This window comes from Molothrus aeneus, chromosome 32 (assembly GCF_037042795.1).
Source record: "Molothrus aeneus isolate 106 chromosome 32, BPBGC_Maene_1.0, whole genome shotgun sequence".
Lineage (NCBI taxonomy): Eukaryota > Metazoa > Chordata > Aves > Passeriformes > Icteridae > Molothrus > Molothrus aeneus.
Window position 1 is genome coordinate 1,770,889 of NC_089677.1, and position 25,106 is coordinate 1,795,994.

Below are 25,106 nucleotides of genomic sequence, written 5' to 3' on the forward strand. Positions count from 1 at the left end.
AAATTACTTAAAATTGTTGGTATTGTAATTATAATTATTATTATTACTACTACTATTATTTCACATTCCATGAAATTGTTATATCTATTTCTGTATGTCATTTTTATATTTGTATATTTATAGATAATATAGTTATTATATATTAGTTATACTTTACATTACTGATATAATTTATGTATGTTTTAAAATATATATATTAAATATAAATAAATATTTTAGCGCATTATTAATGGAACAAATTATTTAATGGGTTTTCATTATCTTATTTATATTTAGTTATCTGTTAAGTTAGTTTTAGCTCAGAAACAAATGCACCCTTTTCTTCTCCCTTCACACCCAACTTTCTCTGGTTTTTAATTATTTCTGTCTAAATGCAACAAGGTATTTGTAAAATAACTGGTTGCAGAAAGCAAAAAAATCCCATCAAAAACCAAGAAAAGACAAAAAAACCCACAAAATTTTAAACTGAGGTGACATTCAGGTCCAGCCAGAGTATGCACAAGCATCTCTCAAAACATCAGGGTGAATTACACTCAAGAAAGCTCAGAGACCATGGTAACAGAGATTGTGTTTTTATTTTAGAAAAAGTAGACAAAATGGGAGCTGTGCCCAACAGAAAAAGTGGTTAAGGTTGATTTAAATGTAGTTAATAGAAGTATTCCAACAAAGACCAGAAGCAAAACTTGGCATTCCCGATTTAATTCTAAAACAAACTTGTAATGAATGAAGACAATTTAAAACAGATCTTATATATTTTAATTGTAGTTAGAGTAACAATTCCAACATTTTTTCTTGCAAGTCTGATGATATATACACCCAAAAAAATGAACAGAAGAGTTGAAGTAAAGTAGCACCAGCCTTGTAGAGTACGGAAATAAAGAGCTCAGCACTTCATCCCCAACCTAAAATCCATTTGAATATTGTAAAATGCAGCACTCCAAGCTTAGGGAAATCACAACTGATAGACTGTTTGAAAGGTAGGCCCAATTCAAGTGCTACATTTTGCCCGAAGCTCACACTCCCATATTCCAGCTCCAGAGCATCACAATCCAACCCCTTTCTCTGAACAAGAGGTCCTCAAGCAGCTTTTCCCTGGGTTGTACAGAATTCCCTCTCAAATGAAAAGCTTCCCAAGGTCACATGCTCCCCCCAAACACAGGTGCGAATCAATTTTAAAGCCATTATTGTTTTCTTCTACTGAAAAATTGTACAAGACCTGATAAGCCATGAGAACAGCAATTAATCCTAACATTACTTTCCTTCCCAGATGCCCTCATCCACTAATGCATTGTCTTTGTTAAAATCATGCAGAACCTTTGTAGTGGAAATGATTTAAGCTGCCATTTCTCAATAGAGGTATGATTTGGCTAAATTTTCTACCTATTATTTGAGACCTCTGCAGAGCTCCCTGAATATTGATACTTCCACCAAGCTTTACACTTTTGCTGTGCCTGACAGTCTTGGGAAACTTCCTTTGGGTCATCCTACCTCACTGAGACAGGAGGGACATCTTTCTTTTTCTTCCTTTAGCAACAGGTAAGTGAAAGAAGGAAAGAAAAATCTCTGAAACTAGAGGGGAAAAATACCCCAAAAACAATGGGGCAACAATTAGAGAGACAACCTAAACATCATTCACCACTTGCTATAAATTGATTTTTTTAACATCTTCTGTGAAGTTTAACACCTTCTCCACATACTGCTTGCTACTAACCACAGTCACCATTTTACCTACTTTTCAATACCTGATCAAGTATTAAGCCTTTATGTTAAGTTCCAAAAAAAAAAGAAAGTCCTCTGAAGTCACTGAAAGTGTACTTGTTTATACTTCAGGGGAAGGTGTCCCATTTCTCATGCCATTTTTTCCTGAAGTACTTCAGGAGAGAAAGAGACACAGAGAAAAGGTAATAGGAACTGCAGAGTACATACAACAACCTAGAATAATATTGTTCCTACAGTATCTTCTGCAGACAACTTTCCATAAACACAACAGTATATTTAAATATAAGGCAAATGGACACTGGAGGCCACTAAGAAACTCACTTGTGTATTCCTCTTAAGGGAGTAAAAATCTAATTTCATTTAAGTGCTATAAAAGTAATCCTAACACATAATATTGTTAAGAATTCCATTTAAAAAAATGTTTTGTTATCTATGCCTGTTTGTCTAACAATCTCTTTACAGAATTTATATTTTTATGCTGGAAGGAATTTTTAAAAAGATTTATTTCCAGAGAGACACTGTTTAACTACAAGTCTCAGTAGAGCTGATTGAGCTGGTGCTTCGACAGAGCTATAATCTGTTACTTAGTATAGCAGCCACTGTTTTTATAATCCTTAAAACAGTAAGAGTCCCAAGGCAGATTTGTCAGGAAGCTGTAAACAAGTAATTTCCCAAGACTTATTGGCAACAAACAAAGTGATCCCTAGTCTAGGTTTTAATTTTCTCTCCCCAATTTCAATTTTGGAAACTGTGGGATCTACTTCCCTATTAATACTCTGGAGCAGTTTGGAAACTTGTCTCTGAGGAAGAGTCAATATCTATTTCCAACGCAGATTCATCAGGATTTGGGAGGAAATTAGGATAGGACTTCAAGTCAGACTGCTCCTGGATATCAGCAGGAGCATTTTTCATAGCTGACTGCATGAAGCATGAAGATTCCCAGAGCCAGCTCTCAATGTGTGCAGCAGAGTGAGGCATTTTAAGGTGGCAGTATGAAGAACGAAATTCCACAGTAGATGGGACAGTCTGACATTTTCTTAGTGATGCATAATTGTCTTTCCTGTTTAAAAAATAAGGAAGGAGATTATTAGTGTTTCAATGGCATTTTTGTCATGTTTACAAATAGCAAATATTCCCAAAGGCCATCTCTGCATTCGACTTTACAATCAGCTTGTTATCACTAACCTGAACAACTGGAACAGAACTTGTCTACACTAAACCAGCACTTGAATCACCAGGTTAGCCTTTTCCAATTTGAGAAACAGGAAACTGAAGTTTTAGCCAAGAACACCCTATTTTTTTAAAAAGTTTTCTCTTCTCTCTTGCAGTGCTTTTGGGGAAAAAAAAAAAACAACTCCAAACAACAAAAACCCAACAAAACAACATGCTACAACCCCTCTCACAAACAAAAATACCTCAACTTGCCATACACAGACACTTCAACACTGCTTGAGCTGCTTTTCCACAAGGAAAACCGTGTTTCTGTTTAATTGTGATGCAGTGAGCAAAGAACCCCTCTTAGAAGTTATTTCTGAGATAAACTTGTGATTCTGTGTCTTCCCAAAGCCTGACTCAGATTAAGAGACTCAGGATTGGTAAATCTGGAATATGAGAGACTGCTAAATAAGGGTAAAAGCAGGAAGGTGGCAATCCCCAAATTTATTCACAGAATTCACAGAACGACTAGGTTGGAAGAGACCTTCAAGATCATTGAGTCCAATCCATGCCCTAACACCTCAACTAAACCATGGCACCAGTCTTTTATTAAACATATCCAGGGATGGTGACTCCACCACCTCCCTGGGCAGACCATTCCAGAACTTTATGACTCTTTCCATGAAATTTTTTTTCCTAATATCCAACCTATAGATATTGCGGAAAGGAATCAGAAATATCACTAAGAAGGAAGAAAAAACACTGGATTACATGTGCTATCAAGTAACTGAGGAGAGGACAGTAGGATCAATAGCAAATATATCCAGAGCTACATTTTTGCTCAGAGAGATGCCTCAAAGGCCAACTAGTGTTGGCTTTTCTTATTCAAGAAAAGACTTTAACTGATTTCAAAAATAGAGAATTTCTAAAACTGCATCATTTGAATGCAGCAGCACTGTACTTTACCTGGCTGTACAGAACAGCTTGCTTTTAGCCTGGGCATAAACTGTGGCAGCAATCCGAAAAAGCTGCTCCTGCATCCATCGAACATCAGCAGGCATGTCAGGAAACCAATTCACCAACCTGCAGGCAAAACCAAAATGCAGCTTTTGTAAGCAGGAGATTTAATCTCAGTTATGTTTTTACACACCCTGTCCCACGTCCAAAACAGCTTTTTTCTCCCCAAACCAACTCCCCTAACCAAGGTGTCTATTTCTTCTCTCTTGAATTCCCTTTTACGCTTTCACCTCTCTTCTACAAGCTAAGAAAAGGGGCACCACAAATCACTGCATCTCTCAGTGGCTGACCAGTGTGTGCATTCCACACCCTGTGACCAGCACAGGAATCCTGCATAATATTCCTGTCTCCAAGACCTTTGTGGTAGGAACTTTCTGCTTACTTTAAAGCAAGGTAAAAGAGAAAGAACAAAAGAAAAGCACAATGGGAGAACAAAGAGAAGGCAAAACAAGAATAATGTACCAATTGTACATTTTTTCTTTATGATACCCCTTAACAGGAGTCAGGAACATCAGCGTGGGACAAGGAGGAAAGCCCCACAGAGACATCTGGAGAAACTTGCTGCCTCCCCATCCACCAAAAATGGCATGGAAGTGCCACATTCAGTGGCACAGAAACAAAATACTTCACTGGAGTTCTATATGACTTGATTACCAGAACTATTTTTTGAAGATTTTCTAAAGATAGTCATGACATCTGCTGCTCAAGGACTGGAATTTCCTTAAGCAAGCACAAAGATTAGAATTCACGGTGAATTGAGCATAACTTCTCCTTGACAAGAATTGAAACTTATCAAATTAAGCCCTACTTCAAGAGCACAACTTTCAGTCAACCTAAACAAAACTGGTAAGAGAATTTACATGGTGAGTAAACAGTGGATTTCACTCCAGACTTCAGAAAGAAGCACAAGAAGGATGTGGAGAGAGCTCAGATACCCCTGCAGAATATAGTAAAGAATGTATTCCTGGAAAGCACAACTAAGGCTGCTTCTTTTGAGCAATTACAAGGTAGCTATTAGTAATATGAGTATATAATTTAACAAGCTTCTTAATATGTTTATTTATCTAGTCTTGGATTATATAGGCTTTAGGATGCATCACATAGGTAGAAATAATGGGTCTTTTGACAGTTACCATTTGAATTATTGCATCCCAGAATGCCCCCAACACTGAACAAGCTCTCAATGAGCACATTTCCAAAATGATGATAATTCTAGAAGAGTTCTTTACAAGTTCCTTACCGTAAAGCGACCGAGTAAGCAGACTCCACTGGGAGCGTGTACGGCAGCATCAGGTAGGATATCACCCGCATGGGGAACAGTTTAGAGAACTGAGCATAGAACCCATTCTGTTCTTTACACGCTTCCTGCAGTGCTTAAGAATAATAATTTGGGAAAAGATGTTACACTATCTGAAAGCAGTTTCAATAATTTTCACAGAATTTTGTAATATCCAGTCAAGATTATCAAGTGTTACTGAATAAAGCTCAGTTGGAAATGAAAGAATTAATCTCTTACCATAAACTTTCTCTATGATATTTTAAAATATGGGAACACAGACTCATGACACAGGGACAAAACACACTATCCAGAACTCCTAAGCAATAAATCTAAGAATTAATGTAAAAAAAGGAAAAAAAAAAGTCAAAGTTTGCCACTCAGAGTTAGAGGAAACAGCCTGAAGCATGTACCTTTACGAAGTCTGGGAGGTAGACTCTCAAATATGCTCTTCTCCAAAGGCCATGGGTTTTGCTTTAGCTGGTCGTTTAAGCTGGTCATTTTCAAAGTTTCTACTCCGTTATTTTCTGTCAATTTTCTTCTCTTCACATGGTCAAGGTGTTGTTGTGCAGCCTCATGGTTTTTTTTTTTTGTGAAGGACAAGTGGATATAAATTGAGTCATTCAGAATACCTGAAAGAGTCAAGAGCTTTCACTTAGGTTTGATCCACAGGTCTCCTGAGTACCTGTACAGAACCTGAAGTCTGTGTGTCTGAGCAAAGATCTATCCTGAGGGAACAGCATCATCCACCCCATGTCAAATGCATCTGGCTCTTAGGATCCCACAAATGTTTAATCACAGTGATGGCCGTTCTGAAGGTTTAGGTCTTACTTTAAAACAGGTTCTAAAGAGAAGGAAAAAAGTGAACAATTAAGTGAAACTGCCCCGGAAACACACAGTCATTTACCAAAATTGTGTTCCTGCAAAAAAGCAAAGGATTTAAAGGAGAGGAGGAAAGCTGATTTAATATGTATTTGAAAGAAAACACCTAAAACGCATCATATATTTGGGAAATTTGACATGCCAAGTATCACATGAGCACTTTGAGGCATTACTACAAAAGGGTTGAAAAGGAAAGCAACTAGTTACAATATTTTTTTCAGTTGTATCCAAAGTACAGATCTAAATCAACATGGGTTGCATTGCAAAACTGGTGCCAATTAAGAAACAGCACTGATAACTACCTTAGAAACAAGCACTGGATCACAAATACAAAGAGAAAAACACAAAAATTTTATTTACACTTGATTTCCAGAAAACAATTTTAAAATTACATATGAAACAAGACTACCAAATTTGAATAGAATCTATACCTGCATACAACAGAACCTAACTGCAAGTACTAGTAAAAGACAAGTGTCAAAAGAATATACAGTGAATTTAGCAAAGGAAAATATTTGAAGTGTCACAGATGGGGGGAGGGGGGAAATTAATTCCTACAGCTGAAATAATAGGAAAGGTGATGCATAATGAATGACCTTGGAAGGGTTATAATTATCATTGATTAAGCTTGACGCAAAACAACCCTGTGACAGAATAAAAACAAAGTTGATCACAGGATTAGCAGTGTGAAAAGGAGGACAATAGTGCAATACAGAGAGAACATGGGGCAGAGAGACCAAGGAAGAACTGCAAGGAATGTCAGATATTAGTGTCAGATGGAAACTTGCATACAGGAAACCTGTGGGTGCAGGACAGCAACAGAACCCAGCTCAGCACAGACAACCACAAACCAGAGGCTCTTTGTAGAGTTTGTGCTTTTAATCATGTTGTAAAAGCTATAAAGCAAGACTTTCTCATTAAATAATAATAATAACACATAATAACAACTTTATAGAAAATCAAGCTCATAAGCAGAATTGTGAGGTTCTTCAGTGAAGAGAATTGTTTCAAGACAACTTGAATATTCAGTAACCAGGTATCAGCAGAGTACATCAATGACTGCTCACATCCTGCAGCTGGTACTTTCTGTAAGAGTGCAAAAGTCCTATTTCTATTCCCATTCCTGTGATCTGACCCAGTACCAATTTGCTTCTGCATCCAAAGACTACAGTGCCCAGGCACATTTAACACATGGTTAACTTCCTCCTAATATCAAGTTACTGTTTTCAACTTGTTTGTCTCAAAGCTTGCAGAGCAACAATATTTATCAATATAAAACATGTTATTAGAATTCTAGGAGTAGAGTAGCAGAACTCGTAATTCTTCTTCCTAAACTTATCTGGGTGTCAACAACTGCTCCATCATAAGTTGTCATCTTCTAAAGTCTTGTCTCACACAGGCGGTTTGTCTGTAACTGAGTTTTTATTGTTGTTAGCCAGCTCCCACTTCTGGACTACCAGAAAATCACTTGGATGACAGCAGAGTGGAGGTAATAGAAGATACAGTTTTCAGAGGAGTGGGAAGCAGTAACCTATACCCATCTTGCACAATTAAGATAAAGCCAAGTAATAATATGATTTGCGTAGAACTGGAATTCTTTGGAAATTTCACTTAACATTTACTTCACACAGATTTGACAAAACTCTGAAAGTTCAATTTTTGTGTGGCACAGTTCACCTCAGGTGAACTATAACTGTTGCATTTCTACAAGAATGAAACTATCAAGATCCTTCTAAAATTCTCAAAGACCAACCCCCTTCTTAGCTACACACAACCCTCTCACTCTTTTTGTTTGTTTTGATCTGGGGTCTTTTTGTTTGTTTTTTAAACTTAGGTTAAGACCATATAATCAGTAATTATCTGAAAGTTTAACATACCATTCTCCTTCAAGAATTTAAGAGCATCCAAATATCCCTGCTCACAGATCTCGCCGAGCACCTGCAAATATAGAGTAAATGAGTCAGACAAATAAAAAGAAATTTCAACTTCAGATCAACAGTTTGCAGAATAAAGAGCCACTTTCCTCCACCTTCCACTATTGTAAGAAAAAAAGCTACCTTAACAATTGCTGGAATACAGCAGATTCAGATTAATATGGCTACTGTGATGATGAATAAGTGATCATGTACATTAACTTGACTTTCAGCTGTTAAAGATGCACCGAATTATGGCATTCCCACAGTTTGGAAGACTTCCCTCTTGTTTCCTTGATTAGCTCTTCAGAAGCTGCTAGCAGCAATGAAACAGGGTATTTGGAGTGTGTCAATTCCCCTCATTCCCTCCCAGTGTTTCTTACTTCCTAAAGCTTTGAAAAATCAGCTGTGCAATTCTGATGCTCAGGCTCAGACTTATCTTTGCTATGAAAATATCTTTTACCAGATGCAATACTACCTCACCTACACAAGGGTACTAGTAAAAGAAAAAGAAAATAAAGCCTGCATAAGTAGAATTTAGAATTTGTCTTGAAGTGGTCAAAAAGCCTGCAGCAGTCAGAAAAATATATCTGCAGCAGTCAGAAAAATTGCTTCTTTGCTGTACTATATCCCAAGCCAGTTGAAAAGGTCTGGTTTTATTTTTCCAATTTTCACAACAGCAATTCAAGAGCATTTCCCTCTTCAGCTCTGCAGCTAACAGCAATAAGCAAAGTTTAAAGGCAACTTGCCTGTGACAAGTATTAATTAAGATCTTGACAAAACCATGAAACTTTAGAACTTCTAATTTTTTAGCAGGCCAACATTTAAGGACTACAAACTGACAGTAGTTAATTTCCCAGTGTTGATTTTATGGTAGAATCCTGTGACAATTCCCAAAAAAATACTGAAAGCCAGTAGCTGGATATGCATTTTTAGTCTGAGAGAGACTAAAACCAAGGAGGACATAGACAAAACATGAAAAAATAGAAACAAGATACATCCACAGAGAAGTTTATGTGACTGGATGAAAAGCTAGGACACTGCAACTTTCTGCAAAAGCTTTCATGTGGAGAGATGAAGCAAAGGAAGGCAGGGGCTGACCTTGGGTTCAGGTGGAAAGAGTGCCTGTGTTAAGCGATAAAGGTTGCCCAGGCTGAACTGAATGCTGGTGTTGGTCACGTTCATCTCATGGAAGTTGGCTGACTTGCCCTTGGGACAGATGTCACACTCCCCAGCAAAAGGGGACACTGTGATGGTGTTCTTACACTCATAGTGAGGCAAGTTGTCACTGATTCCTCCGTCCACGTAGCGCTACAAAAAGGAGCAGAAAGAACACATCTCAAGGGCTGACAACGTCAGAGCATCAGTCCCCCATGCAACCATGAAACAGCACTTAAGGCTGTAGCTTAAGCCTGCTGCTCCCAAGCTAAACATTTTGAGTGGCATGATCTGTTCTCTAAAGCCAATAAACATTCCTACCTATAGTTCCATAGGCAGTGAAAGCATATTCCCGTTGGGATTTTTCAGTATGTTTTCTAAAGATGATAATCCTACACAACTCACAGAGAGAAGCAGCTCCATGCTTCAAAGTTCAAGTTCCAAGATACTAAACCATTCTAACTTGAAAGTACTCTTCATAATTAGAATTTGATAAAAAAGCATCAAAAAAGATTTGGACATAAGGAAAGTGTGAGTAAAAACGGACAGTGCTTCAGAAAAATTGCCAAGTCACAGACACCTGTTGTGCTTCGTGTGCAAGTTTCAGGTTATGCTTTTGTCTCCTTCACACTGAATCACCCATTTCTGTAGTTTTAATACATCACCACCTCAGACATTTTAAGATCCAAGCCCCAAAATGCTCTGTTTTGGGGTAACTACTGTCTAGTGCAGCAGCTGCAGTGGCTACAGACAGCCCCCTCCACTCACTCGCAGCAGCCAGCTTTCCAGTGGGCCACAGGGAACTGGTTTGCTCCCACACCACCAGCTTTGCTGGGTCAGAGGCTGCATTCTCCTCCTTCCTAGAAGGGCAGCAAACCAAAAATTGTCAAACACAAATGTAACAGAGCACTGATTTGAGCAGGAGCAACCTGGATTATCAGTTTCAGCTGCCCTGATACTCAGGCCCTGACCATTCTGAGTATCACATTAGGAAATTCTGAGAAACACATTAGGAATTAGGAAGAGGGCAGTTCATGACCTGTCAGCTTCCCAGGATACCCTCTGGACCCAGCAGCATGCAGCTCCTGCCAAACTTTAGGTGTGTAATGCAATCACTAAAGTACAAGTGAAATCTCCAAGTCCTTCGTGACATAAATAAAATACAACAGGTCTGGCAAAGGAGGACCCTTCTCATGAAATTATTAAAAGGTGGAAGTAGGAAGTACCTATCTGAGTCACTGTTCTACTGATCTAAATGATTTTCATGATTTGGAGTACCTACTCAGCTGTTCCTCCAAGTAATTTTTTAAATCTAAAACCACTGCTGTGTTTGAAAGAAGTAAAAAAAAACAAATGAAAGCCACCACACCCAGAAGCTTTTGAATTGGCAGTTAGATACACCTTTTAAATGTTATCCTTAAGCCTTTGTTTTACAGTATATAGGCAGGAATCCCAAGCAGTAAACAGCAAAATGCCCCAAAGTTTACATTTTTGACATTCTGTTGTGCTTAAGCCTATAGGAGTCATGCCAATGCCCCAAAGTTTACATTTTTGACATTCTGTTGTGCTTAAGCCTATAGGAGTCATGCCAATCATATGTAACTGTGGTATTCTTACCAAGTTACATCAAAAAATGCCTCCTAAGCATTAAAATCATCTAGAAATAATTACAAAGAGTGAAATATTAGAATTATGCCTTCCTTTCCCCAAAATATGGCCAAATAAAGCATCCCTTGTATGTTTTTGTACTCTGAACTAAGCCTTTTAAAATAACATTGTTGTCTGGTGACAAGAACTGAACAGCCAGATTAGCCTGGATCCACCTAAACCTTGGATGTAGTCCAATGTCCTGTTTTCATAACACCTTTAATCTGGAAGAGTTTAAGGAGACATACAAGGTTTAGAAGTACAGATGAAGAAAATCCCTAGACAGTTCTAATCACTTTTGCTTAAATTTCAGCATGAAGAAAAAAAATAAAAACCACAAAACCATTTCACATCCATTATTGACCTTTTAACACTTGCAAATTGCCTTGAGAACAGTGTGTAATCAAAGACATTTAAAGTTTTCTTTCTTCCTTCCCTTCTCCTTGTGCAAAGAGGACCAGAGGTGGAGAGAAAGGACATGTAAGTGAATAGAACAGGGTAACAAAAAGCCACCGATGTCACTGCCTTGATTTGAAATGCAGATCTGCTTCCAGACCTGTAATTATAACATCTACAACAAACCATGCCAACTTTCCTGCAGTTTTTGTCTCTAAAACAGGGGATTTTAGAGAGCCCAGTACAGCCATGAAGTATTAAGAGGCTTTGTAACCAGCTGTTCCTGGGAAGCAACAGAACTTACTAATATACTGATATTTTGCCTCTAAAAAGTAAGCTTTCTTACACTGAATACAAATGCCAGAAGGCAATGGAAAGCTTTGTCTGCACCTAACTGAACACAGAACTTTTATTCCAGTTGTAAGGTAGATATCCCTACAGGCAGAACAGGAAGATACACAATAAGCTATATTACGAGACATTTTTTTCAAAAATTATAGGTGACTCTTCCTGTAAATTTGTGCAGGTGAAAGAGCATCACTTCCTTCAATAAATATTTATCCATAGGTTACATACTCGTTATCTTATATCTTTTTCTTTTATTAATGAATTTTATGAGGCAGAGGAGGGACAGAGACAATAAGTGTGTTAAATACATGTGTTAAAATACACATAATATCTTCCACACATTCAGTGTTCCTGTCTTTTTTTGGAAAGTTGTTACAGCTACAGAACTGGAAGCAATGATGACGTTATTTACTTTACAGTAGGATAACAAAAAACCCCACATGCATTCTTAATATTTTAGAAGAGCCAGAACTATTTTTAGATCTTAAAAATAGAGACTTACCACACCTCTAAATGATGGTGGAATGAGACCACAATAAATAGGGACAAATGAACTACAGATTAAAGCCTGTAAGAAAATGACACCATAAAAATTAAATGTTAACAGTTCCATTGCTGACATAAACATTTATCTTTATAAAATAAATTCTTATTCACTAAGGCTAGATCCACTGCACTTTTAAGGCATTTTTCCTTTTTTATGACTGATCCCTTGCACCTCCTCCCTAAAACAGTTCACAGACACAATGACTGGGAAAAGCAGTACATGAATCTGGTTTAAAAATGCTTGAATTCCTCTTTAAAACACTGTCAGAATAAGAATATCTGAAATGCTTAAAGCAGAAAGAAGTTTCTAAAGTAAGTATAGATGTAAAGTAGGTATAGAAGTTTCTAAAAGTTGCCAAAAAGAAACATACCTGTATAACTTCTTCTTTAGAGTTAAAATTAGATATCAAGGCGTTCTTGCCATCTGATACTCTGGTTAGTGAAATACACAGTCTGCCTGATGACAATTGGTGCGTGTTTTCTGGAAGATTTCTCATCAGCCCATCTCTTATTATCTTTATCACATTAAAGGAAGGATGAAGAGGACCCAGATTTCGCTTTCTAGCTTCTTTGGCTAATGCCAGAACATCTGCACAAGCCTGAGCTGGAAAGAAAATGCATGCATTTAACAGCAGAAACACAACCCACATTTGGACTAATAAAGCATATCTAGAGCTCCAACTTATCTCTCTTAGTACTAGAATGAAAATGCAAGAGCTTTTTAACAGATTAAGTAACTGCCCAACATGGTTAAGGAGTTTAGGAGTTTTCTGAGAGACAAAAAAAAAAATTTAAACTTTCAAAAAGATCTCTTGGTGAAGATTAAGCTACTTATATGTCATTAAGATGTAGATTCTAAGTGTAAAATACCCATATGTCACACTTGTTATAGAATTAATCATTCCAGAAACACATTTTTTGAGGGAAAAAAAAAAAAAAGATGAACCAAACTTAAGGTTTCAGGGTACAATTTTTCCTCATTGATACATAAAAACACTAAAGGGAGCATGAAGTGTGATCTAGTAGGAATGCCAGGTAGGTGCATTTTTACAGTAACAGACACATTATAATCTTCTCTCCAATTAAATCTATGTTTGGGAACTTCAAACCACTACAGAAGACAGGACTGTCCCTGAAGAACACTAATATCTTCTCAACATTTTAGTCACAGGAGGAAGATCAGCTCATCCACCTGCAATGGTTTGTTTGAACTTAGAATGTCACATTTCTCCAGGACACACTTTGAGAAAATTGCTTGTAATTTGGTAAAGGAGAAGGTGGAAAGCTTAAAGTAACACCTTATCAACCTGAGTGATAGGCTTCTAAAAATATTTTCAGAACTTGCATACTTGAGCTTGCTAGAACAGATAAATTAAATGTATCAGTTTAAATGTGAGCACTGCACTGGCAACAAATCTGCTTAAGCCTTTGAGCACAGATTAATGTCCAGAAATATTACATTTCTACAATGTTATTCCCCTCTCAAACAGCAATAACTAAACATTTATCATTCTCAACCAAGAGTCTATGTCCAAAAGAGCATCTCTACAAAATCTGAGGTATCAGACACATTTTGTTTTTACCACTTCAATTGTTTCATTCCATCCTCACAGAGGGAAATCCTGGGCCACAAATCCACTGACACAGGTAGCCTGACACCAACCCCACTCCAGAAGGCAGAAAACAATTTAGACAAAGCTAACTGTTCATGGTTAAATATATGTTTATCTTAGTAAAACACATTTTACACATAAATAAAAAATTTGCACAAGTCACATTCTGACCAGTGACAAACTTACTTCCAAAAGCAGAATCAGGCAGTTCTAGCAGTTCTAATTTTCCCTGCATCCAGATACTCATTATCAACTCCTTTTTTTTATTTAGCAATGCTCAGTCTTCTAAACTTTCTAAAAATAGCCACACTGCAGGAGCCTGAGATACTGAACTATCAGAGCTCTGGCCAGGAAGAGCAGTCTTGGAGCATACGCAATAATTACCATTTCCAATATAAATACTTTGGAAAGCTTATGCACCAAGCAAGTCACTTGCTTTTTCTAAAATACAAACCAACACATACAATTTGATTTAGCAGTTACCCATTGTCTCCACATACAAGAATTTCTATGCTCAAAGTAGTTCATAGGGAAAAAAAAGACAAAAAAAAGCTGACATATTTTGTTTATTGTAACCTACTTTAAACCCTGGAAGGGCTCCAAATCAAGGGAAAAAAAAAAAAAAAAAAAAAGGAGTTCTATCTAAGAGATATTAAACACTGAAAATTTACAAAGCTTTTTGTTAATAGTTCAACAAAATGTAGTAGTCCAACTTCTTTTCAAAGTAGTCCAACTTATTTTCCTTCTCCCTTCCTTTCCAACAGGACTAAAATACAGTTACCTCTTAGGCTGGTGTATTCCAAAACAGGAACTCCTCCAAAAGGGACTAAGGGCTAGAGCTCAAGTCAAACTGGGATTTTAGACAGGTCTTGGTACATCTGTTTTATTTTTGAAACACAGGAGAGCTAAAGAAAGTCATATTCCTAATAAATTGAACTGTTTCCTGTTATAGTTCTGCATTCTTATTTTTAATTGTTTGTTAACTATTCATTCATTTCACTGAGTAAAAGCTGACATTGTATTTGCAGCCTGCACTAAACCTGCTCTCTCTAAGTGCCTCACTGGAATGGATGATCACAGCACCATCAAAATACGAGATCTACAGGACATCCACAGAGTGCAACTTTAACATTCCAGTTTGGAATAGCCTGGAATGCACTTCATCCTCAAAACAATCATGGCTAAGCTTCCCAAATTTAATGAGAGAAACCTCTTTGTCAGTCTATAAAAGTACACTTTTTTTCTCCATTCATGAGAAGAATGTTTGTATTTATCCACTTTTGAAGTTCCACAGACTCACCACCTATCCAGCAGGTAATCTGAGTCAAAGAGAAAACCTTTCACTTAAAACATCTGGCTGCAAGGCTGTAAGAAATTAAATAAGCACTTAGATTTCAGCCACAACCCCTGCTCACAGATTTTCACCCCCTGTTTTGTGTGCACTAGCACACAGACCAGCTCAGGGCTGGGTCCTGGCAAACCCCAAACATCTCCATGTGTAGAGATCCCACAAGCTCTCTGGGAAGCTGTTCAATTATTTTACCACTCTCATAGCAACTGTCTTTTCCTTACACCTCATCTGAATTTACCAGGTTTCAGCTTGTGCCTGCTGCCTCTCATCCTTCCTCTCACCTCTAGGAACAGCTGGGCTCTGTCTACCCACAGGAAAATGCAACTGTGATAAAAAACCACAGGACTTGCTAACACCTCCAACTACAGGAACCACAAATACTGCACATTAATATACATCAGAGTAAGAGAGGCATACGATACAAACTCACAAAATATATCTTATTATCACTGTTAAACAGAGTTTCTTTATACCTTATTTACCATCCTCTGCTTTCACACAAGTTAACAAAACACAGCAGCTAGAAACTCAGAGAATTAGCATGGGAGTACCTTATTAGTTTTGTCAATTTACAGTAATTCACAAATTTTAGAATGTAGATTGTTTTGAATTATTTTGCAAGTGATGCCTTTGTTTGGGTTTTTTTTCCCCAGTAGAAACACACTTGCCCATGGAATCTGCTACCTTGGACAGTGACCACACACAAATTCTATTAGTTAGAGAAAATCAGAAATCTCAGTTGACATATGAGATTGGTAATAATTGGGAAAGGTAATAAATTGTTTGAAATCTACAACTCTTAATTATTAAAGTGCTAAACCATTTAAAAGCTGTTATTAACTCATACTGCCAAACAATATACATTTTCTGGGCTCAGGAGTGCTTCAAATATTTAAGACAGTTTCCTTCTCAAATCATTTACAATGACTTAAGACTTAAAACTTGGTATGTTCTGAAAATACCAACTATTGGGGAAAAATATGATTTGTTTCAAAAGCTAATAGCAGGCTCACAATAACTCAAATGTGTCATGTTTGGATATTACAGCAAAAAAAGTTAAGCAGCACAAGTTTACTGCTAAAGCTTTGAAGAAATTAAGCTTATGTGCTAAAGCTCGGGAGCTAAAGCAGCAGGGACAAGCATTGCTCTCCTGCTGCTTTACTTACAGAGAACTTCTGCTTGTTTCTGTCAGTGGAGTTTTTCCTCAGAAATTTAAAAGCAAAACCCACAAACCTCTCCAAATTCAAAAGAGGTACTCATTGTTCTCCTCCTCTTCTAAGACGAAATCTGAATTTACAAAATTCTCTAGTTCTAAAGCAGTCAAGGTTGCTGCTAGCAAGAGCAATCAGTATGGAGTAATGAAATAGACAAGTGGATTCCTTTAGTTTAGAAAGAAAACCATTTTCAGATATTTCATATAGTTTTTTAAACTGCAATCCTGTTGCTTGTCCTAAACACCTCGATATATTGATAGCTTTTATCAAGTTTAATTCATTAGAAAAATGTATATTCATGAGCCCTAAGTACGTAAAAGTAAGGTGTATTTTTAATACTGCTAGAAAATAGGTGTGTATTTCACAAAGCACACTACATTCTTTTTCAAACTAACATCTTTAATCCGGCATAAATACAACACAAGATTACCTCTATTGTTTAAATAACAATTAAAATCAGTGATTTTAATCAATCTACTGTTTCTAGCCATACACCTAAACGACCTTTGCAACATATACCGTGCCCAGATTAGAGAGGAAAAGCACGTTAAAGCTAACCTAAGCCCTGACCTTAACTCTCTTAGCCTTACCCCAGAAAGGAGCAGCTTTGGAGGAAGCAAGATAAAGCTGCCCGGCACTTCACGTGCAGGGAGATAGATGCTCCATTTCCCAGCGAAGCGCAAACACTTTGTTTACAGCTGATGGCGGGGCTGGCCCACTTGCTCTGGAGGGTGTGAGGGCTCGACTGCCTCCCGCTCTCCCAGGTAACTCCTGGACTTTGGACAGCGGCGGCGAGAGCAGCCCCTCAGGGGGACACGCAAGGGAGGAACTCCGACCTTTCGGCTGCGCAAGTGTGCGAATCGGACCGGGCATCGCCAGCATCATTCCCTGCGCCACGGACCCGCTCGGATTTAATGCCACCCACGGGCACACGTTTTAGGGATGAAGAGAAGCAGAGAATCGGAGCCAGCCCGGCCCAGCGAACCCCGCGGCCCGACCCCGGGGCCGCGCCCGCCCTCCCGCGCCGCACCGGGCCCTGCTCGCCGCACCTGGCCCTTCCCTGCCGCCCGCCTCGTCCCGCTCCCCCCGGCCCCGCCGCTGACCCAGAGAGCCGCCCCCGACGAGGACGGCGCCGGCGAGCGCCCCGGCGGAGGCGCCGTAGATGTGCCGCGCGTCGCGGATGATGTGCGGGGCGCGCTCCTGCAGGCAGGTGGCGGCGCCAATGTGGTAGACGCCCAGGAAGCCGCAGCCGGCGAAGGACACGCTCCAGCCGCCCTCGCGGTCCAGCATGGTCGCCGGTGGGACGCGCGCTGTGGCGGGCGGGGACGGAGCGCTCCGGTGACGGTGGCCGCAGCCCGGCGACTGAGCGCGTCCGGCGCGGCCGCTCCTCGCGTTACGCGACGGCCGCGCCCCCGCCGCAGCCAATCCCGAGCCGCCGCTCGGTGGCACAAGGCGCCCCCAGCCAACTAGAGGGCAAATGCAAATTAGGCCCCGCCTTCTCGCTCCCCCGTCCTGGGTAGGCGCAGTGCGATCCGCGCCCTGGGCCCCGCGTCGGTCGCTGACGCCGTTCTCCGCAGACCCGTCGGTCCCCCCAGACCCTTCGGACCCCTTGCCTCGGGCAGCTTCCGCCGGTACCCCAGCCCTGCCTGTCTGCCAGTCCCGCCCCGAGCGAAGCGGTCCAGAGGGGCGCGGCCCGCCCACAGCCCTTCCAAAGCCGCACGGCGCCCGGTGGGCTCCGGGGTTCGTGACGTGCAGTGGGGTGCGGGGTCAGTGAAGCAGAGTGTGTCCGGGTCGGTGGGACACAGTGGGTCCGGGATCAGTGGGGCACAGTGGGTCCGGGATCAGTGGGGCACAGTGGGTCCGGGTCGGTGGGACACAGTGGGGTCCGGGTCGGTGGGACACAGTGGGGTCCGGGTCGGTGGGACACAATGGGTCTGCGATCAGTGGGGCACAGTGGGTCCGGGTTGGTGGGACACAGTGGGGTCCGGGTCGGTGGGACACAATGGGTCTGCGATCAGTGGGGCACAGTGGGTCTGGGATCAGTGGGACACAGAGGGTCCGGGTCGGTGAGCTGGGGTGCCGGCAGCCGGCCGGGCCGATCGCGCCGTGATCCGCAGGTAGGAAAGGAAGGGATCTGGGATCTGCCAGGCACGGCGGGCAGCGGGAGGCGGCACCGCTTCCCCAGCCCCTGCGGGCCGTGGGAAGTGCGGGCTTAGCAATCACTCCAATTATCCATGGCTCAAAGGAATCCACTGGGCCAGCGTGTGCAGGCATTCAAATCGCATGATCTTCTCTGTTTAATACTCCTGAACTTAAAGAAAATTCATGATGATAGTAACACTAGGCTTATAGCGGGAAAATTATAGAATAATCTGCTTTCAGGTTGCAATTTCAATCTGCAAACAATTCTATGTTCGTGTTCTACCTGCATTTTACAGAAAGAAGTTCAAGCAAAGCAGCTAAATGCCATCTGAAGTCTAGAACAGCATCATCTAGCAGAATTTCAGTAGTACCAACTGACTGATGCATCAAAACTGTCAGGTAGTGGTGGACTTCTGGAGGTCTTGTAATCTTTAAGACTCTGAAGATCTCACGCTTTGAGCTCTGCAGGCTTATTTTCCTAAACAACAGTTCAGATATTTCTGTGTAGTGCTGCATTTCAGGCCAGAGATATGCTCTAATTAATTTTCTCCTCAAGTCCTCTTAAATGCATCTGAACATGTCCAGGTGGAGTTTAGCTCCCTGTAAAAGGGGCAGGTTTCCTCTAAAATTTGTAAGAACTGGCATTTGTATGTGATTCTGTCACCACAAATCCCTGAGTTCCCATTAGGCTCACCCTGCAATGCTGGTAGAGATTGAGTAGCTCAGAAGGGAATTCACTACAATTACCTTGCCCAGCAGTGAGCTCCCCAGGGCTCAACTATGAAAATAAAACAGAGAATAGCACCTCTGAAATACTTGAGGATTTAATTGCCTCACTCAGGACTGCAGAAATCCCCTTTAGCTACCTGCATGCAGCATTGCATCATAACAATGGGATGTTGTAACATCCAAGACCCAAGAGGAGTTCATGCTTTCCAAATACACCTAGGAGAGGTGTATTTGGTGGAGAGGTTATGTTGTGAGACGTTTTATTAATAGAAAGCACTGCCATGATGAGAGCAGAATTCAAGCTCTTTTTAAGTGGATTTGAAGCCATAATTCTGGCTCTAAGTGAGCACCACAAGCACTGGGCCATATTTCCAGTTTTCTCACTTCTAAGTAACTCTCTAGACACTTCTGTCTTGTTAGGCCATTCAGCTTCATCTATTCACCATTTCAGTGAGCAGAGCAGGGAGTGTCTTAATCCAAATCCTGCCTGTCTTTAAGGTGCTTCCCATTATTTAGGAAGAAGAATTGAACCCCTTTCAGTTCACAGGGAAGGAAGGAGCTGAAAAGATGAAACCAGATCTCACACTTCCTAGAGGAGCCTTCTTTCATTAAAAATGTGATTGTGACTCCTGTAACTTTTCCATTCTCTTCTAAAGGAAGGGCCTAGCTGTGCTGTATTTTGTATTCACTTCATGTGTGCTCTCATGCTATTTACTCAGACCATAAGTGTGGGAGAATACCATTTCTTAATCCATGTTTTGGAAAATGGACACCAAGGTGTTCAGAGAGGGACATTTCTGGACATTTACAGAAGTCTGTCAGAGCCAATTAAATGGCAGGCAAGTAGGGGGTTTTCAGAACATTATCACATCAATAGGTTTTTCAGGGCTAAGCTCAGTTTTGCTGGTAGACATCAACTCTGTTTGAAAATGTTTTTTTAATCCCTAAACTCTCACTAGAAGGCTGTTCCTGAACCACATTTCCCAAATAGTCAGGAGGAGTCCTATTTCTCCTGTAAAATGGCCAGTTCATAACCATCTGCTCCTCTGATTTGGGTCCTTTGACATTAGTATCTCCTGCATAACACTGACAGTGGAAAGAGTGTTATGCAGGAGTTTTATTCCCTTTATTACCCATTCTGTGACACTCCGTGAGCTGAGCTCCTCTGGCTTCCTCTCATGACACAGGTGCTACAAATGCTCCCCAACCAGTAAAGCAACTGGTCCTTCAGATGGGGCTTCTCTAGAGCTCTACACAGTCCTTGCTAGGGAAGCTGAATCACAGATTCTGATTACTTCTACTGTGATAAACTGGTAAATCCAGGTCCTTCCCTATCTCAATTTACATCAATGTTTTTAAATGTATTGCACTTCCCTCAGTACACAATACCAAATTTGTTTCTAAAACTAGTGTCCCACATATGCCCAGCCTTTTTCACTATCTGTGTCTTCTTGGGCTGCTTTTAACAGAAAGTGCAATTTCTCTACTACATCATCTCTAGTTCAGCAAATAACATCTCTTGCAAGAAAAAAAAAAGGGCAACAAACAAAAAAATTTAAGCTAAGGTGCATAACAACAGGATGGATCCCATCCAAGAAAGGTGATACAACCTTGTCACAAGTACTACCAACCCTACTGCAATTGTACAAGATGCAGTTTTGAGATATATATTAAGTTTATATCAAGGTTTTAATCAAGTTCATAGTTTATATCAAATATTGTTGACAAGTATCGTGTTTTTTACCAAGAATCACTCCATGTACTATATGCTGCAATATGTGTTGCATACACATCTTAAATCTTTTACTGAATCAAGACAATAATAATTTTCCCATAATTCCAGGAATATGAAGCAAGGCCTGAAAGGCCTCGTGATGAAAATCAAATGTATTTCAGTGGGGTTATAATCTACCAGGAAACCTGCATGCAGCTTGCAAACCTGTAAGCAGACACTGACCCAGCCCAATGTCTGGCATATGAACTCCACAGACACACCTGTGTGTCATTGGTTTGTCATTTAACCACCCTTCATCCTTTCCATTTAGCAGCTATGTTAATCATGATACAGGCATGCCATAAGATGTGGACTAAATAAAACCTTTCGTGCAAAAAGAGAGAAACTGGTAGTGTACTTGTAAGGTGTCTTTAATTCCTTAGGAGAAAAGTACCATTTAAATACCTGCAGGTAGCTGAAGGCACATAATTTATGGGAAAAGGAACCACATGGAATGGAGCACTAGCAGGAAGTGACAAGCAGTACTGGGCAGGTAACAAAATATCAGGTCTCAGATTTTGGCCAGCTGTGTAAATCTGACAACAATTTCTGTCATCAGACCAAGAGGTTCAAGAAGTTACTGCTAAGCCCTGCTTGGAAACAACAAATGTTTTCTATGATTTTTTTTTTTTCAATTTCAGAGATTCATTATTAAAGCATTTTAAAAGAGATTGATGTAGCACAATGGCCTTTTTCATGGGGAAGGTGGAAGGGGAGACAGCACCTGCTAGAATTTCTGGAGCCCAGGACACTTGCCAGTGCAGTCTGTCATGTGTGTGTATCCTTGTCAAGTGATCATCTACCTAATCTAAAAATATCAAAGCCTCATCTCTGCCTAATACCTTTCTGGAAATGCTCTGCTGTGAAAATTTTCTGCAGAATCACAAAACATTTGTTGGCAAAGTTTAGGTGCCCTTGGTGGGTAATGCAGCCTTGGTTCATGATAGAAGGCCTTGCTCTCCTCTGCCTAAGAGAACCCAAAAAGGAAAACCAAGGGATTGCTTTACACTCCCTTTGAGATCTCTTATGTGGGATGCTGCAAGTTTACTCCTCTTGTTTCGGTGCATGGAGGGGAGAAAGAATGTGAGCTCTGCTGTCTTTGTTATTCAGGTAACTGCTGCTTATGTTCCTCTGAAGATGCTAATTTGTCACAGAAATTATAATCAATAACAAATATTAATTCTACTCCTTTTATGGGATCATCCTACCATCCTCATAAAATAAGAGAAATTCTACTGGATAAGTAGCCAGGAGACTGTTAAACAGCTTTTCCTCTTTAAAATGCATGAGGAACCACAGGGCGGGAATGGATAAGTGTTGAGTTACAGAGGGAGGTAAGCTGAGGACAAATACAGACCATAACCTGGACAAGGAATTCATTACATCCCTGGTGCCAAGGCCCCATGTGCACGCTCACCACTGGGGAGCAGGGACAAAGAAAGGACATTGAAATCATCCTGCCAAGATATGTTTCAATGGTTTTTAGTCCGTTAGCAACATCAACTGAAATCCCCTCACTACACTCTATTGTAAACCTCACAGAGAAACTACACTTGGCACAAGCATCCTTCTGTTCCATTATTGGCTTCCAGCTCTGTTCAAACTATATGGACCAGCAAAGACTCAGGCACTTGGTGGGGTTTTTTTCTCTTTGCACGTCTTATGACCCAGTGAGCTTGCAAAGGTCTCAGGTTCACTACTCTCAGGGTACTTTGGCTAGAGGTTGTTTTAGTGAAAACTGCTTTTTCCCTTGGGCCTGATCTTCTAACGTTTGAGTATGGATTTAGGAGTTCAGGTTAAGGTTCTGGTGACTGTTTCTAAGTCATTATTTTTGTGTACAGTAAAACTGAAGAAACTTGAGACTGTGAGCTCAAAAATTGGCTTGTCCATGTCCGATACAGTAGATGATGACAGTTTGAGCAGTTTTAGTGCAGATTCCAAACTTCACAGCATAACCCTTTGAACTAAACTGAGAGGTCTTCTCTCTGACTTGCAGTTGTGACTGTGGACTAACAGACTCCAGTCTGGGCAAAGGGAAATCAGCTGTGAAGATCTGTATCAAAAGGGCAATACAAAACCTAAAACCAGACAGACAAAGCAACCTCTGGTGTTTTTCAGAGGTTTCTGCCATGATCTTTTCCAAAGGAAAAGAAAATCAAAAATCAAGCATCCATTTCACATACCTTTTGCTACAATCCAACACTAAGTCGTTCTGTAGAGACAGAGCCCTGTGCTCTCGGTGGCTGAAGCATGAGGGTTGTAGGTCTAGCTTTTTTAAAAATCTCTTTACAGGTCCTGTTTCAAGGTGTATGCTCTTACAAAACAGGGATTTTCATTTTGGAAGCTGCATTGGAACTACTTTCTCTGGTTGCTTTGTCTTTAGTACTTGGTGTGCTACTACTTGGCTTGTAGTTTACTTGTGCAAACAATTTTGTGACTGTGGCTGAACCTTAAAATATAGGGGAGGTTCTCAGACCTAGGTGCCTGCCTAAAAATTCTGGCTGTTGAAATGCAAATTCTGCTGCCAACCCTTTCTTCCTCTGGGTGATGTGGGAGGGAGAAATATGATAAAACAAATTTAGAAAAGATAATCCAAAGAATGTGTTAACTAAAAAAAACCACACAGAGCATGTTTGCCTTTGGCCAGCTTGTTTGCAAATAGGTGTCTCTCAAGAACAGGCTGTGACAGCAGGCAGAGAAGAACCACTGGCCAGGGTCTGCTTAATTACAGTGCATGTAACACCCTCACTCATCATCAAGAGCTTTCCACCTCGTGCTAAAGGAATGACAACAGTGACTGAGTGCTGGTGCCAGAGGCTTGCTTTGTCAATTTATTGGAAAAATAAATGTGCACTCAGCACATTTTTATATCCGAGGGTGGCTGGAAACCAGTGTAACTGGTTCAGGTAGGAGAAGCAAAGAATTTTCATATCTTGAATTCCTTGGTGTGAGCTGTGTTTTTCCTTCTGAAAGCCAAACAGAAAAATCCTGAGAGTTAAAATTGCTTCTCAGATCTGATATCAAAAACCGTTGCCTTTACTCTTCATAATTTCAAAACTCTTGCATGGAGCAAATAGCCTAGAACTATTTCATATGAACGTGGTCCAAATACTGTTTCACAGGAACATGGCCCATTTAAAAAAATATATTTATTACTTTATTTTTGTTTCATAACTTTGTGGCCTGGTATGCATGTTGCAACAGTTTCTTGCAAAAGATCCCATGCAGTTCTATACATCATACTAATGAGATACAGCAATGACCATGCCCAGTGCTGACTTGCAACCTTGTTTTTTATCAATTACTTTTGGCCTTGACCTAAGAAAAGACTTCAAACCTATAATTGCCATAAAGACTAGGTGTTTGTCTTCCCAAGTCTAAGACCAATACTATTTAGGGAATTATTCTAGATATAGATATGTACATATGTACACTTTCTCTGGCAGAATTTTTCCCAAGAGTTGTGATGCATTTGAATCTTGTCTTGCACACAGTGATCCATTAGCCAGGAAATGTACATGATTATTTTATATTCACCTCTTTACGGGGGTTCTCATTCTGCAGAGAAACAGCTGGTCCTTCATTCACCACCCCTGAGAGGTGGAAGCTCGTGAGAAAAGTATGAAACTAACATTTGTAATAAAAGGAAGTGATTGTTTGTGTACACAGAGACCAGTAAGCTGCTTAGCATGCATTAACACCTTCTTAACATTTGAAAATGCGTTAAGAAATTCTAGAGAGGAGATTATGGAGCTGAACATAGGTGAAGATGTTGTCAACAGAGTGTGTGGGTGGGATGTAAACATACATGCTGTGCATAAATATAGGCCTTTGGTAGAGCAGTCTTGGTTCTCTTGATTCTTTAAATACCAGGGATTTGAGGTTCCTAGGTTTTTTTCCTTCCAGTTGGAGAAGGGAAGGATGTTATATGGAGCACATTGCACCTTGCAGATGGCTAAACCAAACCACAAGCTGGTTGACAGAACCACACAATGCCAGCACAAAGGGTACAGGGACTTAACAAGTGCCACAGAAATCTGCCCAAAGGACCTCATGCAGTTTGCCTTGAAAAGCAAAAAATTCTAGTGAGCTTTTGGGCAACAATACCAACCTAGGCAGTCAGTGCCAGCCCTCTGCACCTTTGGCTGTGCTCATATTCTAGATGAGTGCACAGTGGACTGAGTGGGGGAGTTACAGTGCCAGGAAATAATTATTTCCCTTCTGTT

The 25,106-nt window shown here is 40.3% G+C and overlaps 1 protein-coding gene across 2 annotated transcripts; it reads right to left on the bottom strand.

The window, feature by feature from the left end:
- Positions 1–556: 556 nt before the first annotated feature.
- On the bottom strand, positions 557–17,580 carry LOC136568411 (1-acylglycerol-3-phosphate O-acyltransferase Pnpla3-like). Of its 2 annotated transcripts, none has more exons than XM_066568401.1 (9): positions 17,339–17,580; positions 12,429–12,661; positions 12,014–12,079; positions 9,064–9,273; positions 7,927–7,987; positions 5,581–5,799; positions 5,132–5,264; positions 3,841–3,957; positions 557–2,779 (listed from the first exon to the last, which is right to left on the bottom strand). In XM_066568401.1, exons 1-9 carry the CDS (start codon positions 17,523–17,525, stop codon positions 2,488–2,490), a joined length of 1,518 nt encoding a protein of 505 aa, XP_066424498.1. In that variant the 5' UTR covers positions 17,526–17,580; the 3' UTR covers positions 557–2,487. The 2 variants fall into 2 exon arrangements, with proteins under 2 accessions (XP_066424498.1, XP_066424499.1); XM_066568402.1 differs by lacking the exon at positions 17,339–17,580 and adding an exon at positions 16,826–16,903.
- Between the last annotated feature and the right edge of the window lie 7,526 nt (positions 17,581–25,106).